General features: G+C 43.9%; 1 protein-coding gene across 1 annotated transcript in view; it reads right to left on the bottom strand.

Moving 5' to 3' along the window:
* The window catches only part of ripk1l (receptor (TNFRSF)-interacting serine-threonine kinase 1, like), a 51,251-nt gene that overhangs the window by 18,792 nt on the left and 12,555 nt on the right, over nt 1–19,904 (bottom strand). The window contains exons 2-6 of the mRNA XM_059652403.1: nt 14,618–14,841; nt 11,646–11,799; nt 8,169–8,306; nt 3,258–3,486; nt 2,169–2,318 (exon numbers count right to left, since the gene is read on the bottom strand). Coding sequence (XP_059508386.1) covers nt 2,169–2,318; nt 3,258–3,486; nt 8,169–8,306; nt 11,646–11,799; nt 14,618–14,820 — 874 coding nt within the window. The 5' untranslated portion in view covers nt 14,821–14,841. The remainder of the gene's footprint in view (nt 1–2,168; nt 2,319–3,257; nt 3,487–8,168; nt 8,307–11,645; nt 11,800–14,617; nt 14,842–19,904) is intronic.

Genomic DNA, 19,904 nt, shown 5'->3' on the forward strand with positions numbered 1-19,904 from the left:
GGTCGTTATTTGAAAACAATTATTTTTCAACAATCTTACACAAGAAAATTAGAATAAAAGCATTAGTTTTGCACTTTCGGAAAACAGGGATTTCAGGCCCTCAGTCAGGATGTGGTTGTTGTGTTAAACAGAAGCTCCTCCTCACTGGATTCCCAACATTAGACAAGTTTGAGCCTTCACAAGGACAGCTCACCAACACATTGCAAAACTATTCAATCTTTGGTCAGTGAAGGGGGAACGTAGAAGAGGGACAGGTTTATTTGGGGGTGGTTAAATTATGCAATATACCTGATATCGAATGGAGTGCTCATTTTAAAATTCACACAAGTCTCTCTGATGAAGGGTCTAGGCCCGAAACGTCAGCTTTTGTGCTCCTGAGATGCTGCTTGGCCTGCTGTGTTCATCCAGCCTCACATTTTATTATCTTGGAATCTCCAGCATCTGCAGTTCCCATTATCTCTCCCTTTCATTGTTTTTTTTAAATTGGAAAATAAACATAAGGATAGCTCAAAATTAAAATTATCCTACTGAAAGAGGCTTTTAAAAATCAAGCCCAAATTACTAAAACATCAGCTAGGCAGTGAAGTACCGAGAGAAGATGCAGGCAAATAGGATGTGATCCAGAAAATATTCAGTCAACATTTTATCAAAGAAGAACAGTTATAAACCAGTAGACCTGATAGCAGAAGTTGACCATTCAGCCCATTGAGTCTGCTCTGCCAATGGTGAACACGGCTGACCTGATGATCCTTGATTCCACTTTCCTGTCTTTCCCCAAAATCCTGGATTCCCTTGCTGATTAAAAATCTGCCCATCTCAGACTTGAACTAAATAATTGATGTTTCAATTCCGCCGGTAGAGTGAGATTTAAATCATGTCCGCAGGACAGTAGAGTGAGATTTAAATCATGTCCGCAGGACAGTAGAGTGAGATTGCTGGATTATTAATCCTGTTACATTGCCACTACACCACCATCTCCTCTTAGAAAAGCCACCTCCTTTACGTTGCTCCTACAAGTTATCCTAAAGAAACCAGGTGACTCGGACAATACCTACTGCTGGATGTCTTTCACCTGACTGTGCTTTAACAGAACTGATGATTCAAACCAAACTTCGCCTTGTCAAGTGTTATTTACTTTGAAGAAACATGCATGCGTGCAAAAGTACAATGCATACCTAGTCTTGACTGCTGTTGCTCCATCCCTTGGCTGCACTCTTATTTAATAAGACAATCCTTTTGTAAAAATAACAAGGTGCTCAGTCCATTTATGGAGGTTACTGACCCCTTGGATCAATGCACTAGCATCAAGGCCATGGTCATCAAAACCAACCCCGCTGGACTGGCCACATTCTTGCGGACTGTCAAAGCAAGTCTCTTCACCCAGCTCAAAAAAGGCACTCGCATGACAGCAGGACAAAGATTACGTTTCAAAGATTGCCTGGAGCCTCCGTCAAGAAACTTAGCATGTCAATACGTGGGAGACCACAGTTCCAATGAAATTGACGTGGAAGAACTCAATTCTTTGAGACCATCCAGCAGCAAAAGGGAGTATGGAAAAGGATCCGGAGAAAGGAATGCCAACAACCTGAAGGCCAAAGATAAACTGCACCTCCAAATGCGTGGTCTGAGATGCAACTCTAGGATTTGACTGATCAGCTACACAAGCAGCCACAGGACCCTGGACCAGTGGCAGGGAAATTCCAAGGTGGACAATTGTTGGCAAGTGAATGCCAACCATGACAGATCTTTGACAAATCTTAATGAGTAACACATTCAAATGCTACATGTTTAAATCCAGTGCTGTGTTTAAAATATGCCTTAAACTATTCAAAGGTTTCTATGCATATATTTCATTTGTGCAATACATAAATTTCTTTAATCAAAACGCTAGAGAGTCAACCATTTCTGAACCGATTGGTGGAAGGTGAGCCAGGTTGAAGGCAGTAGTAAAGTCACCAGAGGGCTGCTCTCTCATCACAGTGAGACATGACTGTTAACCTGAGGGTCGCTATGTCTCAGGCGAGGCTGAGAAGGCAGGATGTTCACAGTGACCTCAGCCACATTGGGAAATGGACCCGCGCTGTTGACATCACTCTGTAATGCTGTCTTCCTCTGCCTGTGGACACTATCCTCAGAAAATGGGGTCACACCTCAAGATAACTGCTCACCTATAAAAGTTGGCCTCTTCTCGGGGTCGTTTTCCCAACACAGCTTCATTAAACAGACAATGCATCCGGGGCCTTCAGTTGGAATTTCATCCATATCAGGCCGATCTCCGCGGAGAACCAGCTGGCAAACCTGTGAATCGTTCAGTGCATCTGCAGAGATACATGAAGAAAAGCATATGATACACGGTGGACTTGGACGGTCGGTAATTTTGGTAACAGTAGGCCGGCAAAATGGTTTGTCAACCAAAGCCTGATGAAAATCTGCTTCTGGGTATGTGGGTTCAGGCTAAAATTCATTAAAGTGAGAATTGCAATCACATTCAACTTTATAATCATACAACAGTCACATGAAAATATCAAGTTTCAGACAGTGGGATATCACTTTCACATTGCTTTAACTTTCACCCCTCGTGAGACTCAGAATTAAAATCATACAATAGTGACAGCGCAGGAGGCCATCGTGTACATGCTGACCCTCTCCAAGAACAACTCAGCTAGTCTCACTCCTGTGTCTTTTCTCCATGATCCTCCAATTTTTGTCTCTAGGTGTTTATCCAAGTTCCAACTCTGCAGATACATTGCTGAGTGAAATTACAGCAGGAGTTCCAAATGTAAAAGTCTTAATTACTTTCCCCCACTTCAAGTCATGGTCATAGAGGTTTACAGCATGGAAACAGGCCCCTTGATCCAACTTGTCCATGTCACCCAGTTTTCACAAGTGAAATAGTCCCAGTTTGGTCCATATCCCTCCATACCTATCCCATCCATGTATCTGTCCAAATGTTTCTTAAATGACAAAATGTACTCACCCTCGGGCAACCCATTCCAGACAATCACCACCCTCTGTGTGAAAAAACTGCCCCTCTGGATCCCTTTGTATCTGTCCCTTCTCACCTTAAACCTATGCCCTATACAACCCTACAGCACTTGACCAGTGAAGGCTTCATATGGACACCGATATTTGTTTGCATGGTTCAGATACAACCTTCCTTTTACAATTACATTGAGAAAGACACAAACAATACATCAAAGACTGAGAAGCTGTGAATCACAGTCTGCAAGGTGCATTATTCAGAACGAACAACATACTTTCATATGGTTCTTTGTTGGTCAGGATCACCCATACTACAATGGCAAAACTGTACACGTCAGACTTGTATGTGGCCTTGGTATTCAGTGAGCGCAGATGTTCTGGTGCTAGGTACGACAGTGTGCCTGCGTTGTTCTGCAACTTTGAGCCCATTTGGCTCCTTCTCCTTTGCTCTTCAGTGGTCAGTCGACTCCAGGTTTTAAAAATTGCTACGCCTAGGTCTGCGATCTGGAGACAGAAGATGAAGGACAAAATGACAAAAATTCTGGTTGAGCTTTACCTTGTCTTTTGCATAAAATGAAACGCGGTTTGCAAAGAACTGCAGGTGAACCAGACATCAATGCTTCATGATCTTTCAAACCCCATATCTACAGGAATCAAAATGAAGCACTGGTATTTCTGGATGAATGCTTAGATTGGTGAGCCCTCACCAAGCTATATGGATACATGCCCGAAGACAACTTGGGCGACAACACTGCAGTGCCAATTACTGATCCACACTTTCTTCATTTGTGGTGATTTCTACTGGTGATTGCAGTGTTTGTATGGCACTTCTCTGTTCCAAAGAAGTCTCCAATATATTTTTTCTTAAAAAAAGCAGGCTCAGGCATTCATTACAAATTTGGTGAAAAGTAAGTCAGGGAAGTGCCATTGAAACACCTGTCTGTCAACATCAGCATTGCCACTCGCCAATTTGAAAACAAACACAGTAACTCAGGTCTTTGTAGTTAACGCTGTGGCTTCAAACAATTGTAAAATATTTGTTTTCACTACAACCCAGAGGTGGTAGTGAAGGGCGACTACAATTTGTCATTTAAGAAACAGTTGGACAGATACATGGATGGGAAAGGTATGGAGGGATATGGGTCAAACGCAGGCAACTGGGACTATTTTACTTGTGAAAACTGGGTGACATGGACAAGTTGTTATCAACTATGCTACATCAGTGAACAAGTACAGTGCAATTTCTGGAGGTCATTCTCTGTAAGTTATTGAGGCTTTTCATAAAACAAACGAGTTATCACCACATCACCTTCCCATGCAATCACAGAACTTGCCTATTCCATTCCCCCTCCTCACTGCACAAGGCCTCAAAACACACCTTCCAAGTGAAGCAGCATTTCTCTTGTACTCCTTTCAAATGTAGCCGACTGTGTTCACCACTCACAGTGTGGTTCGCCTTTATACTGGAGAAACCAGTAGGCAGACGGTGTGACGGCTCTGTCTGTAGGAATGACCTTTGACCTTCTAGCTGCTGGCCATTTCCACAAACCCCCTCGTTCTCACAACAATATTTCTGTCCTGGGCAATGCACCAATGGAACACAGTGCAAGCTGGAGGGACAACACCCACCTTTTGCTTGGTTCCTGGGGGTGAGGGTGGAGTGACTGGAAACTGGGGGTGAGGTGGGGGCGGGAGGGAAAACTGGGAACCGAGAAGGTTGGGGGCTAATGATCGCAACCTGAGGGCAGGGCAGTGCGGCAAAAAAAAAAAAACGGGACCGAGGTGGTGGGTGGGGAGAGATGATCGGAAGCTGGGGGGGTGGTGTGGGCTAAGGGTAAATCAGAATTTAAGAAGAGTGCTAGTGAAGTTAGAACCCAAGAAAGAAAGGCTGGGGTGGGGAACTACGCCAGGAACCATGAGACAAATGGAGGGGGGTATGGGGTGGAACTCAAAAAAAGGGAGGGAGACACAAAGCCTCTCGGCTCGCGAAGCCTACACGTGCCACCCTCTTGAGGTCTGTGCCTCCTAGTTGCCCCTGACTCCAGCTTCCAGATCGTCCTTCCTCACAGCGGGAAGTCCCATTCCCCACTCCATGATCCGGAGTAAGCAGCTGCGTAGTTGGCCGCAATTGTTAGCTGACACTGTCTTTCCTCTTAGGAACTTTATAGCCTCGAGCTCTCAACATTGACTCCAACAGCTTCAGAAACTGATCACACTGTGTCTATTCTCCAATTTTTCAACATTCTCTCCCCCCCCCCCCTTTACCCTCCACAACAGTCTAGTATTGTTTGTGCCTTGTTTACTTTGCTTATAGTCGAGAGCATTCTCTCCCATTCACCCCTTAATTTACACACAGTTTTTTTAAATATCCTTTGCTATTTCACCACCATTTCTATCTCTTTTGCACTGGGTCTCTGCCTAACAGAGTCATGGGGTCTCAAAACATTAAACGTTTCCTCTCCATAAAAACCTACCAGACTCGCTGAGTTTCTCCAGCACCCCCTGTGCTTGTATTTAAAAGTTTCCTCCCATTATCTTAAATCGGACAGAACAGGAGGGCAAATACACACCAACAATTTTGCAATAAGTCACTTATGGTGTACAAAGTCCCAAGAGTAGGACGCGATCCCCAAAAACTCTCCCTTGGTCACCTTTCAGCGCCAAGAATACAGCAATTCTACAATGGGGTTAAAAACCGAGGCTGCACTCACAGTGACTACAGAGCTCAGTTTTGGTGTGATCCAACCTAAATCCTCCAAGGCAACACTGGGAGGGGCTCAAGGCCATTTATATTGAGACACTGGTCTACCTGGCAAGCTGTGTAACATCAGCCGAGACGCAGAAATAAAATTAGTCTGCACTCTGCCTCCCGAATAAACATCTGCAGCGTTGGTGCCTGGGTCCCTCGTAGCTACTGAGAAGCTCTTAACTGGACCTTCCAGTTGTGTGAACAGTGGTTGGGGCAAGACGGCCTCAGACAAACTGGCTTTCTGGTCAAAACATATGCCAGCACTCACAAGTCATGGTCCTTGTCAGAGCAGCCAGTGAGATGTAGAACAGAAAGCACGTACATTGGAACTTTCTGATGGTGTTTGTAACACAGAGGGTCATACCTGTCTGTGTGATTATGCTACAAAACACAGTATAAAGCTTCGATCTTTAGGAGTTGGGATGTCACATTAAGATTGTATAGGAAATCAGTGAGGCCTCTTCTGGAGTAATGTGCTCAGTTCAGGTCATCCTGTTACAGGAAGGATATTATTAAGCTGGAGAGTATTCAAAAAAGATTTACCAGGATGTTGCCTGGAATGGAGGGTTTGAGTTATTGGGAAAGGCTGGCTTGTCTGGGACTTTTTTTTCCACTGGTGCAAGGAGGTTGAGGGGTGACCTTATAGAGGTTATAAGATCATGAGCGGCATAGATAAGGTGATAGCGAAAGGTCTTTTCCGTAGGGTTGGGGGGAGGGGGGGTGGAGTTCAAAACTAGGGGCCATAATGTTAAGGTGAGAGGAGAAACATTTAAAAATGACATGAGTGGCAACTTTTAACAGAGAGTGTCCATGTATGGAATGAATTTCCAGAGGAAGTGGGGAATGTGAGCATAGTTAGAGCATTTAAAAGACATTTGGGTAAGTACATGAATAGGAAGGGTTTAGCGAGATATGGGTCAAGGGCAGGCAGGACTAGTTTAATTTGGGATTATGGTTGGCATGGACTGGTTGGACCGAAGGGTCTGTTTCTGTGCTTTATGACTATAACTCTATGTGTTTCTGGTGATTGTAGGGTTAATCTGTGCGAGATTATGCTACAAAACACAGTGTACATCATCAAAGGAAAATGTGCTTGTGGGACAGAGGTAAAGTCCATCGCTCTGCGTCAGGAGCCCAGGTTCAAGTTCCACCTGTTCAAGAGGTGTTTAGTAACATCTCTCTGAACAGGTTGATTAAAAAATGTCTACCTCATCAAAAGAAGTGGAGCAGACCAGGATAAAGGCAGAACAATGTGGGATCCTCTGCTGTTAGTAAGACCCAAACACAAATCCAAGGCAGAACGAGTACTAGGCCCAGTGCTGAGTAATCAAACCATTTCCCCCCAAAAAGGACGTACTCCATGCTGCTTTGAAAACTATACAAAAAGATGTTTGTGGCACCAATGTTTATGTAGCCAGGAGGAGCAGGGATGCTCTATTTTACTTCATAGGCCTTGCTCATTCCGTCTCCACTTCCCCTCCCTACCCTACTCCCAAACACTACTGTTGCTTCTCCTAACTAGGTTCAGTTAAGTTCCCAGATTGCTCTAGCTTTGCGTTAGTTCCACCAGGTGGTGACAATGCTCACCCCCATTTCCGAGGAGAATCGGCTAAAGATTTTCCCAGTTCATTAGGAATCACATGCTGTGCCACTCAACATTCTCAACACTAACACCTTTATTAAAAAAAAGGACATGTATTTACATAGATAACAAGGTGTAGAGCTGGCCGAACACAGCAGGCCAAGCAGCATCAGAGGAGCAGGAAAGCTGATGTTTCGGGTCTAGACCCTTCTTCAGAATTTCTGAAGAAGAGTCTAAGCCCGAAACGTCAGCCTTCTTGCTCCTCTGATGCTGCCTGGCCTGCTGTGTTCGTCCAGCTCTACACCTTGTTATCTCAGATTCTCCAGCATCTACAGTTCCTATTATCTCATGCATTTACATAGTGCCTTTCACGACCACCAGTTGAAACAATCTGAATGAATGGAAGGTGGTGGTGAGCTCTCTTCTTGAACATAACTGTGTGGTTCACTCGGCTATTTCAGAGGGCAGATGACAGTCAACCACGCTGGCTGTGGGTCTTGAGTCACATGTAGACCAGACCAGGTAAAGATGGCAGATTTCCTTCCCTAAAAGACATTAATGAATCAGATGGGTTTTACAACAATAGCACATATATTCACTGGAACTATCTTTTTTAATCTAGAATAATTTACTGAATTGAATGTAAATTCCCTAATTACCAATGCTGGAAATATGAGCTATGTTCCTGGATCATTAACCCTTATCTCTGGATTATTTTTAAAATAACATCATCACTGGGCTACCATATTCAAGCCCTCCTTTCATCGCGCAAACTAGCTCAGCATTCAAAAGCTAGGTTGGAAATCAAAACAGTACCTTTGCGACATTAAAAGGCAAATAATTGTTCTATCTTACTTTGATATGATAATCTGCATCAACCAAGATATTTTCAGGTTTTAAATCTTTGTGTACAATTCGCATTTCATGTAAATAAGACATTCCTTCAATGATTTCCAGAATTACTCGTCCTTTCACGGATAACGGGATAGGTACCTGGAATCAAAGTAAGTAGAAGGCAAATGAAAGAAAACTATTGGCTCCTCCACAAAGTAACACACTTGATGACAGAACCCACAAGATCACTGCAAAGTCCACTCCAGGTTTTTGATTATCCTGGTTTCCAATTCTGTGGAACATGGAAAGCATTTTGAATCTTAGTGTGATGTTTCAGTTTTAGTTTAAATCGTAGGAACATATTTAATGAAAAAGGTAAACACGTTTTGCAAAGCTATGAGAGGAAGAGTGAACGGCATCAAGGGAACTTTATTTCAGTTAATTTTCATTTAATTTATTTTCCGTTTTAAATTTTAATTTTCGGCATTCTTTTAATTCAAACTAGCAGTGAGAGAGCTTTACTCTGTATTTAACACAGTGCTACCCTTGTCCTGGGGACAGTATAGGCAGAACTTTACTTTCCATTTACTTTCAGTTTAAAGAGTAGCGAGAGCTTTACTTTCAGTTTGAATGAGTCGAGGATACTTTACTTCCACTTTCAAACAGCAGATGAAGCTTTACTTTGCACTTGACCCCGAGCTGTCCCTGTCCTGGGAGTGTTTGCTGGAGATAGTTTCAGTAAAGCTTTATTTTCAGGTTAGTTTCAGTTGAAAAGAGTAAAGAGAGGTTTAGCTTCAATTTAAGAGAGTAGAAAGAGCTTCACTCTGTATTTCACTCCATGCTATTCCTCTCCTGGGAGTGTTTTTTCAATTCATTCACGGGATGAGGGTGTCACTGTCCAGGCCAGCATTTATTACCCATCCTTAATTGATCAGAAGGCAGTTTAGCGTCAACTACATTGCTGTGCATCTGGAGTCACATGTAGGGCAGACCAGTTGAGGATGGTAGAGGTAATGGGAACTGCAGATGCTGGAGAATCCAAGATAACAAAGTGTGGAGCTGGACGAACACAGCAGGCCAAGCAGCATCACAGGAACACAAAAGCTGACGTTTCAGGCCTAGACCCTTCATCAGAAAGGTCTAGGCCCGAAATGTCAGCTTTTGTGCTCCTAAGATGCTGCTTGTCCTGCTGTGTTCATCCAGCTCCAACACTTTGTTATCTCAGATGAAGATGGAAGTTTCCTTCCTTAAAAAGGACACTAGCGAGCCAGATGTTTTTTTTTCAACAATTGACATTTAGCAAAGAGGATCTTGATCGGCGCTGTCTTGGAGGGCCGAAGGGCCTGTTCCTGTGCTGTAGGTTTCTTTGTTTCTTGTAATAATCACCATTAGACTCCTCATTCCAGATTTTTATTGAATTCAAATTCCACCATCTGCAATGGCAGGGTTCAAACTCGGGTTCCCAGAATATCACCTGGGTCTCTGGAGTAACAGTCCAGTGGTAATATCACTAGGCCATTGCGTCTCCCTAAAACGGTTCGACGGATACAGCTTCAATTATTTACTTGCCATTGATTTTCAGTTTAAAAGTGTAGAGGGTAAGACTTGGCCAGATACTGAACTGTGACACAAAGTGTCCTGACAGTGAAGCGTACACTGTGGCCCAAGGCACCTCTGTTGTTAAAGTGTTGAACACCTAGAGGAATTCTGTAATTGGGACAGTCTCTGTAACATGCGATGGGACTGCTTGTTGGGCAGTGATTCTTTCAGGTGTTTAAAAGTGTCCAGTTACTGAATCATTTATAAGAAAGCATTTCTGCTGAATGGGTATGTGCACCAGGCTGCATGGTGCTGAGACACACAAGGCAGGCCAGAGTTACCAGGTTTAGCCTCTGATCGATGCTCTCTCCAGTTGAGGAAGTAATGTCAAATACAATTAACCTCAGTGCTCCTGGATTTGTGCAGGTACAACGATGGTGGTTATGAAATAGCATCAGCCAAAGTGAAAAGTTCACTCCACCTCCACCTTCAACAATCAAGCAAACAGTAATCCTGTAGGCCCATAAGCACTCACAAAGCTTTAGTTAGGGAATGAGCACTAACACCGCACAATATCTTCAAAGTGCCAATTAATAGCACAGCCAGCACACAGCTTCTTGCAGAAGCTTAGGCAATTCTCACTTTTAGCAGAAAATCCAAGAGCAGCAAGGATGGTCAAGGACCTATCGGACCGTTTCCAGCCCCATCGCACCTCCTCCAGTCCCAGGGGAAAAAAGACAGCAGATGAAGGGCTGAAAGTTGCTGGCTATCACTAACAGAGAAACAGAACACAATAAACTCAGGGCACTTGGATTTAACAAACATGTTCATACCTGCATTAACTAAAACATTTTCAAGAAATTAGCTTATCTGGACAAATAACAAGATCCCTTGCAATAAAACAGCGAGAGAGAGAGAGAAACGAATTGAACACAGATACAGCATAATCACAGAGCAAAATAAAGAAATTAAAGTAATAGAGATGCTACAAATGTCATTGGACAGAGTAGCTTGCTGGGCCATTTCATACAATTAACAATCAATCAGTTACATTTGCTATGGATCTGTTGTCAGGCAAGGATGGCTGACATCAGTAAACCAGATGGGTTTTACAGCATCAATAGTTTCATGGTGACCAGTTCCAGATTTTTAAATTCATTTAATTTAAATTCGACCAGCTACAGTGGGGAGATCTGAGGGCTTAGGTTCACAAAGCTTAAGGCTCTTGTGGTGTAGTGGTAGTGTCTCTATCTCTGAGACAGGAGGCCCAAGTGTTCAAGTCCTACCTGCTCCAGAGGTGTGTCATCACATCCTTAAAACTAGTTTGTGGGTCTTACAAACAGAGCATTTGCCTTCACCTAGACTGTATTGACACATGACAGGTTACAGTGATTGAATTTATATCGCAAAGAACATTCAGACAGGAGAAGATGCTTTCCTTTATTTTACGTTGTATTATAGCTGAACGTGTGCGCTGGTTATGACGCAGTTGTACTTGACATTTACTGTAACTGGGGTGGCAATGGCCTAGTGGAATTGTCACTGAACTGTTATCCAGAGACACAGGTAACGTCATGGGGACTTTGGTTTGAATCTGCCACAGCAGATGGTGGAATTTGAATTTAATAAATATCTGGAATTAAGAGTCCAATGATGACCACAAAATCACTGCTGATTGTTGGGAAAAACCCATCTGGTTTACTAATGTCCGTTTGGGAAGGAAACAGCCATCCTTAGTTGGTCTGGCATACATGTGACTCCAGACCCGCAAAGTGGTTGACTCATAACTGTCTTCTGGGCAATTAGGGATGGGTTATAAAGCTGGCCTAGTCAGCAATGCCCTCATCCCACGAATGAATACAAATAAAAACTGTCCGGCACTCATATGCAGTTCATGAACTGTAATCCCATACTGCAGCCAATGACTGAGAGAAACTATTGGAGACTTTTGACACTTACACTTTGTAAAAGCTGCAAAAGGTTCCCATTTTCCATCAATTCCATAACAAGTGAGTAATTGCCATCTTCCAAAATAACTCCAATCAACTTTATGATACGATCATGATTCAACTTGTTCATCATTTTCCCTTCCTCAAGGAGGGAAGTATTGTACCTGAAAAATGGAAGAAAATGGTGAAGCTAAGCTCCTTCTGTTGGATTAACTTTCAGCTTTTTTTGCTTGCCACCCACGGAGGCTGCAGAACCATCAGAGCTGTTCCAAATTCAATCCTGTGTAACGTCTTAAAGAGGCACAATTTAGAACTTATTTTTAAATGCCTTATAATCAAAACCTAATGATGTGTTTGATACTAACAGGACCTGGAGCAGAGGGGCTGCTACGCCAGGGTCTGGGGCTCTGTGGACTCGGCTGTGCTCAGGTCAAGGAGGCCGGGTTTCTACAGGTGCTGTGTTTTGACTGTGGGGTGGGGGCTGAGCCTGAGGCTCCAGCCTGGACATTACCTGGGCACGTGGTTTCTGCCCTCAGCCAATATACTGGAAAGAACTGTCAATTCGCTAGAACCCAGTTTACACCATCACACACACAGTCAAAATGCTTGGCCTGGAGAACGAAGTATGAGCAAAGATCAATGTACATGGCTGTGGCTCAGCTGAAAGGGCACTTTCCACTAAATCACATTCCAATCCTGACCCAGGACCTGAGCACAACATATACTGACTACTCCAGTGCGGCACCAAGGCAGTGTGTATTGCTGCACCACAGAAGACAGCGAGCTGCTACACTGAGGTTCCGGTTACACAGAGATCTCCTGGCACAATTTCAAAAGGAAAAGTGAGGTATTGTCCCCAGTGACCTCCTTGGTAGCTATCTGTCAAGCAATTCTTCAAAAAAATACGCACAGATTATCCGGTTGTCATCACAATGCCGTTTGTGGGTTTAGCCACCAAGTTCCTCACATGGCAAATGGTACTAAATAAAACTCGCTAATGGAAACAGACAGCCATAAAGGTTGGGGGGCGGTGGGGAGGGACATCTTCTCAGCTTCATCAAGGGTGCCTGTCCCTGGGCAGCTGAGGTGCCCATCACAGAACAATGTGGAAAATCTCAGACAGTCTCCTTTGGCTATTGTCAGTGAGCTCTGGATGAGTTCACAGTGAATGAGATGGTTACCTCGTGGCAGGGCTGGCCAGCCTTGCATCTGCCACCTTCGAGCTGGCTGGTGCCAGGAATGGGTACCAGGAAACTGGCACACCAGGGCATAGTATCTTTCGGGAACTAAACCAATGCAAAAGTTTTCCAGGTGCTGGTAGATCTAAAACAAAACATAAGTGCTGAAGAAACTCCACATGTGTGTCTGCATCTGTGGAGAGAGAGAGAGGCAGAGAGGGAGAGGGAGAGGGAGAGGGACAGAGTAACAGAAGTTAACATTTCAAGTCTGATATGACTCATCCTCAGAACTCCGGAGGCCCAGAGTCGTACCAGAGTCTGAAACATTCACTCTGTTTCTCTCTCCACAGATTCTGCTGAGCTTCTCCAACATTTGCCGCTTTTAATCCCATTATTTTTGGGTTTTCTGTTCTCAATCTCAGTGAACGAAGAGCAACACAGCACAGGAACAGGCCCTTCAACCCTCCAAGCCTGCATCGACACATTTTGCCCTTCAATATTAAAACTGTCTTCACTTACAGGATCTATGTCCCCCTATTCCCTTCCTATTCTTGTACTTGTCCAGGTGTTTCTGGAATGCTGCTACTACGTCTACTTTCACCACCTCTTCTAGCAGCACATTCCAGGCACACATCACCCTTTACGTGAAAAATGTGTCTCACATTTCTTTTAAACTTTCACCCATGCCCTGCACCTTGAAAACCTGTGTCTCCTAGTAACTGACCCCTTCACCCTGGGAACATATCCTCTAACCATGCCATTCCCAATCCTATAAACTTCTATCAGGTCATCCCTCACCATCCTGTGTTTCGGTGAAAACAAACCCAGCCTATCCAACCCTTCTTCACTGTTAAGATCCCCCATACCAAGCAACATCCTGGCAAACCTTGTCAGTCCCCTCCTCAGAGCAACTGCATTCTTTTGGTAGTGTGGTGACCAGAACCGCATGCAGTGGGCCTAAAAATCCTACTCCAACATCTAAGGTGCAGAGGAACATCTAAGAGGTAGCACCACACTCCCCTGAGTGAACCCCTTTGCAGGAATAACTTGGAGAGGGGATAGATCACGGTATGGAGGATGCAAACTCAACATGAAATCAAAGTTGTTTTGGGGTTGGGCAGGTGCAGCATTCACATTTTTGAATGAGTTCCTTTGCCTCAGAAGGCACAGGAAACTCTGCCCTGAAAGGATCCTCTTTTACACAATTTTCATCGCTTGCCTGGATGGGGGCAGTTCAAGAAGCTTGACACCATCAGGATGGAGCAGCCCACTGATTTGTCACATCCACTCTCTCCGCCATCGACGCTCAGTAGCAGCAGTGCGCACTACCTACAAGATGCACTGGAGAAATTCACCAAAGCACCTCAGGCAGCACCTTTCAAACCCACAACCACTTCCATCTAGATGGAAAACAGCAGCTCATTCAAAGGAATACCAGCACCTGCAAGTTCACCTCCAAGCCACTCATCATCCTGAATCGGAAATATATCGCCATTTCTTCACTGTTGCTGGGTCAAAATCCTGGAACTCCTTGTCTAACAACATTGTGGATGTCTCTACAGCACGTGGACTGCAGCGGTTCAAGAAAGAAACTGTGGTGTCTTCTCCAGGAAATTAGGGATGGGCCATAAATGTTGCTTAGTCAGTGACACCCACAAGCCATAAACGAATTCTAAAAACTGTGCACTGCCTGAAAAGTGCAATCAGTTGTCAGTATTCTCAAACAAGCACGACACCATTTTAATTGAAAGTATCTTAGGACGAAGCAGCGTTTTACTTAGTTATGCATTCAGGTTATACTTACTCTGTGCGTTGTGGTCCTGTGTACACTGTTTTTAAAACAACGAGCCCATGATTCTTCCTGTAGCATAAAGACACCATTCCAAATCCTCCACTGTCCAGGGGCTGCTTCTCAATCAGCTCATTGGAGTCGATGTGAATTTTGTCCAGAGACATGATTGTTCTTTCTGGGCTTTCTTTAACTGCACTAACCCAGCTTTTGCTCATAACTAGCTTTTTTCTCTGTACCTGTTGCAAAAGAAACAGTAAGTGAGAGAGAGAGAAAAGCCAGATCAGGACTATTTCCAACTGGAGTTTCTTTTACTCAATACTTGAATCAGCATTTAAAACTATGTAAAGACATTCTCAAGATTAAAAATAGCTTCTTTTTACTCCATCCCTGCCTCAACAAACTGCAATATTGCTGAAAAGTCTGATGTGTTGCTGAAGCTTTTTGTCTTGCACTTATTAGGACAAATGCCAAAGATACATGAAGATGTTCTACCTACCACGCAGTTGAGCAATGCCATGGGTGAATTTCAGCACTGGTGTGATGCCAGGTGCATGGGCCATACTTCTCAGTAATTTGCTGATTAAATTGCATAGCACGTTACTTTTGTTGTTCATAGTAGGCTGAAAACAGGGAATACTGAGTCAGCCTGAGATTCCAACCTATATACCATTTAACGTAATTTCAAGAATAGAAAGCACTTCTTGAACAACCCCAAGTATGTTAACAGCTATACTAACAACTAGCCTTTATGACACTCAGTTACCTACAAGAGGAGGCATATATTCAAAATATAGGGATCTACTCTGCAAACAAGAAGATTCAAGCCTTGTCTTTTTTTGAATTACTGAGGTATGTTGGAGGCCTGTTGCTTTCTCCATGACAACACCCCATACAACACAAGTTGAGTTAGCAATCAACCAGCACCCTTTCTTGCTGTTGTACAAATTGTTGTGACCGTTTAAAATTTGACATTCTTGTATTCAGCCTGATGAAATCAAAATGAAAAGTTTTAGTAACATTCAGCTTTGCAGCAATATTCAAGTTCAGTACAGCCAAGCAATGTTTGCAAGCTCTACTGTATCACACAGGACTCAAGAAATCTCCATCCTTTCAGACTGTTCCACTTTGATGGAATGTGATTCAAAGATCACAACACGCTGAATGTTCCTGGGAAGATTCATGTTCCACGCCTGGGACTGTAAGTGGGACACAACCACCATGTTAGCCAGGTGCAGGTTCAGTGGGCTGGCTGCACGACACTGCCTCTGCTCATTGTGGTCATACCTGAGATTGCACCTCCACGGACAGGACACCCCGATGATTCTGCAGGCTCCTTCAGAAAATTACATGGGGTCACGGAACTGGGACCAGGCTGGCGGGTCCCGATTAGGCAAAGGGAGATTACATGGAAAGCAGGTGGCACATTTTTGCCTTGGGGGTAGCTAGCTATTTACCCCTCTGCCCACAAAATCACCTCTGCATGATTGACAGAGTGCTCACGAAGGAGGGCCCCCTTTATCACTGCAACCTGCTGGAAGATGCCATGTTTCAGCATGTTTTACCCAATAAAAGTGGGCCATTGCATCAACACACATTGCTGGCAAAGCCAAGGTGCTATGCAGACAGTAGGTGGCCCTCAATTACTCACGTAAATGGCTCAACTGACTGCCTGGAAGATGGCCCCATATTCTTGCTGCTTTCAGTATGGCACAATGTCAGGAAGGGCCCAGGGATACTGATGGCTCACTGCTGAATTCTGTTTGTTATATCTCCTATTAGAAATAGATATTTATATTTAAGGAACATGTAGAACTGGAATATGAAACTATTTGGGCATTCTAGATTCAAAGTATTTTGAAGGGACACATGATTTCTGGGGTGTGTTTCTGCAGTAATTACTGAACTCAAAAGTTTGATACGGTCTGTTATCCACCTGCTGTTTTGCTTAGAAATCTTTGGAAAGCAAACAAGCAAAGCTTAAAGAGAGAAAGAAACATTTTTATGGCTTTATTATGTGCAGACTGATTTGGGATGCCCTAGCAACAGCCTCTGAACTAAAGCTCCTGTTTCAGTGCACACCTTGGTGTTTCAGTTAAAGAAACAAATCTCCAGGGCTCTGGCAGTAAAAAAGTAAAGATCTCCTTAAAGAGAAGAAATTCTGCAGGAGGACAAGATGCAAAGCTCACTCTCAGCAAAACATCTTCTGGGAACTTGAGGTTTAACAGCATCTTAGGTTTGTCAGTGGTGTGACCCTTTGCTCTTTTACTTACAAATTCTGTGTCCAATACCATCTCACTTACTATGACCTGAAGAAGGAGTAAGACTCCAGAAGCTAGTGTTTTCAAATAAGCCTGTTGGACTATAACCTAGTGCATTGTAAGGTCTGACCTATGCAGTTGTGTGTGATATACACCTGTGATTACAACAGTTTATTCTGGCTCTTGACCAAGACATGTTGGTGAAAGCATGCGGATCGCTCTCCACTGCTGTAAGGTATGTGCTGATGAACCTCCACTCATACACACGAACAGCCACACACAGCTTGGTGTAGAAACTGGAGGCAGGATAAATGACTATTTGTAACTTGTAGCTGACAAATGCAAAACATGCCCTCATTCACTTTACCCACTACTATACTATTTTTATAGCTGTTTCAACATCCCCACTACACATCACAGAAACCAAAGTACCCAGCAAGCAACTTCCCTCTCCCCGGGCTCCACATAATCCCAGCACAGTCTCTGGACCCAAGTTCATAGTAGAACCTGCGTGGCACCAGTTTCATTCTTAACCCACACTTTGACCGGATATATGTTTCACAGGATCACAGAAATATTTCAGCGTAGAACATGACCATTCAGCTCATCGCATTACCACCGGCTCTTCGAGTATTTTAACTTACTGCCAATCTCCTGCCTTTTCCTTGTACACCGTGCACTTATTCCTGTTTATCTCTATTTATATTCTTGAATGTCACCACTAAAATAACAGCAATTAATATTTAAACAACAACACTAATAATAATCACACAACAGTGGGTCCAGAGATTTTACACGCATGTTGCCAGGAATGGAAAATTTCAGCAACGGACAGAAGCTTGAACAGGCTGCTGGTATTGTTTGGACCAGAGGGGAGTGAAGGCAGAATTCATTGAGTTGGACAGAATTAAGAGGGGCTTAGATGGCAAAGATCTACGCCTGTTGGCAAGGATGTCAAATGAGGAGATGGGAGCACATGGGGCTTGGTGGTGTGGGTGGATATAGAGTATTAGGTAGAAGGTTTAGAGGGTAAATTGAGGAGATTTGTTTTGCACCAGGAGAACAATGGGACTGTAAAGCTATGTGTGGTGGGGCCAGAAACCATTGAAACACTTGAAATGTATTGCAATATGGACTTGACATGGTGTAGCCTACAAAGACAGAGCAACAGCAGTAAAGCTGCATTGTTCTGATGGTAGTGGTTATTTGGCAGGGGGGCACAACTTTTCCACCCGTAACCTGTCAAATCCTCCAAAAGTCTTATACGTTTGTGTAAGATCGCCTTTCATTGTTCTAAATTTCAATTAACACAGACCCAAACCACTCAACCTCTCCCCATAAAGCAATCCCTTGTTATATGGTTCACTTGGCTGATACATTCTCTGGACTGCCCCCAGTGCCAGGATAGGGGGTCCAAAACTGTTCACAATATTCCAGCTGTGGTCGGACTACTGTCTTGTCTAGTTTTAGCAAAACTTCCCCGACTTTTATACTTCACTCCCTTTGAAATAAAGGTCAACATTCCATTTGCCTTCCCTATTACCCCCTGAACTTGGATGCTAGCTTTTTGTGATTCATACACAAGGACTCCCAAATCCTTCTGTTCTCTAGCTTTCTGCAGTCTTTCGACATTTAAATATACTCAGTTCCTCTATTCTTCCTGCCAAAGTGCATCACCTCACATTTCCCCACAAGATGTTCCAGCCGCCAAGATTTCACCCATTTACCTACCCCGTCTGGTACCCGCACCATTTACCTACCCCGTCTGGTACCCGCACCATTTACTTACCCCGTCTGGTACCCGCACCATTTACTTACCCCGTCTGGTACCCGCACCATTTACCTACCCCGTCTGGTACCCGCACCATTTACCTACCCCGTCTGGTACCCGCACCATTTACCTTCCCACCAATTTTCGTGTCATCCTCAATCTAGGCTCTAGTACATTTGCCTTCCTCATCCAAGTCTTTAACATAGATTGCAAATAATTGCAGGCCCAGCACTGCTCCTTGTGACACTCCATTAGTTAAACGTTGCCATCCTGAAAGTTCCCCCTTTATCCCAACTCTGACTTCTATTAGTAAGCCAGTCTTCTATCCATGTTAATTTATTACCTCCAACACCATGGGCTCCTATTAAGTTGTTTAAAGTGTGGCACCTTCTGAAACATTTTCAGAAAACCCAAATATATTATAGCCAATGCTTCCCCTTTATCTATCCTGCCTGTTACCTCCTCAAGGAATTCTAGTATATTTGACAAACATGATTTCCCGTCCATGAAGCCATGCTGACTCCACCTGCTTATATTATGCACTTCTTACTCATCACGCACCAGCTGGAATATTTCACTGAGTTGAGCCATGGGGAGGCTCTAACACAAACTTCACAAACATTATGCTCCTCCCTCTGTTGTGCTTGCATGTGCTCCACTCCCTGTTCTATTTTCCCTTCCTTCACTCCCTCTTATCTGCTCCAATTGCATCTCTGCTCTATCAGCCAATTGTAAGTGCTACACCATTGGTGAACATGCCTGCAATACCCTGAACTCTGTAATTACCCACCTGCACATTTCTAGAAATACTAAGAACTGCAGATGTTAGAGTCAAAGATAACACAGTGTGGAGCTAGAGGAACACAGCAGGCCAGGCAGCATCAGAGGACCAGGAAAGTTGATGAATTGGGTCGGGATCCTTCTACTTCTCTTTCCTCCTTTGGAGACACTCTTCAAAACTTAAAAAATGCTCAGGCCAAGCTTTCGATTATTGATTTGTCTTTATATGGCCCACAGTGTCAAGGCTTTGTTTGATCAAGATCCTGCCAATCACCTTGAGGGAATGTTTAATTCAGTATTAATAAACTATGTCACTGATGAACTATGAGCAGGTAGACCTGCCCCTGCTGCCCAACCTAGCTCCACAAAGCAGAATGGAGCCAAGGGCCTGGCAGGGTAGCAGTGGGGTCATTTTTAGCTTCTGTCCACCTCCATTCCCAGCCCCTGTAGAAACTCAAATCTGGCCCTTAATGTCAGACAAACAGTTTGG

This window comes from Stegostoma tigrinum, chromosome 2 (genome assembly GCF_030684315.1).
Source record: "Stegostoma tigrinum isolate sSteTig4 chromosome 2, sSteTig4.hap1, whole genome shotgun sequence".
Taxonomy (NCBI): domain Eukaryota; kingdom Metazoa; phylum Chordata; class Chondrichthyes; order Orectolobiformes; family Stegostomatidae; genus Stegostoma; species Stegostoma tigrinum.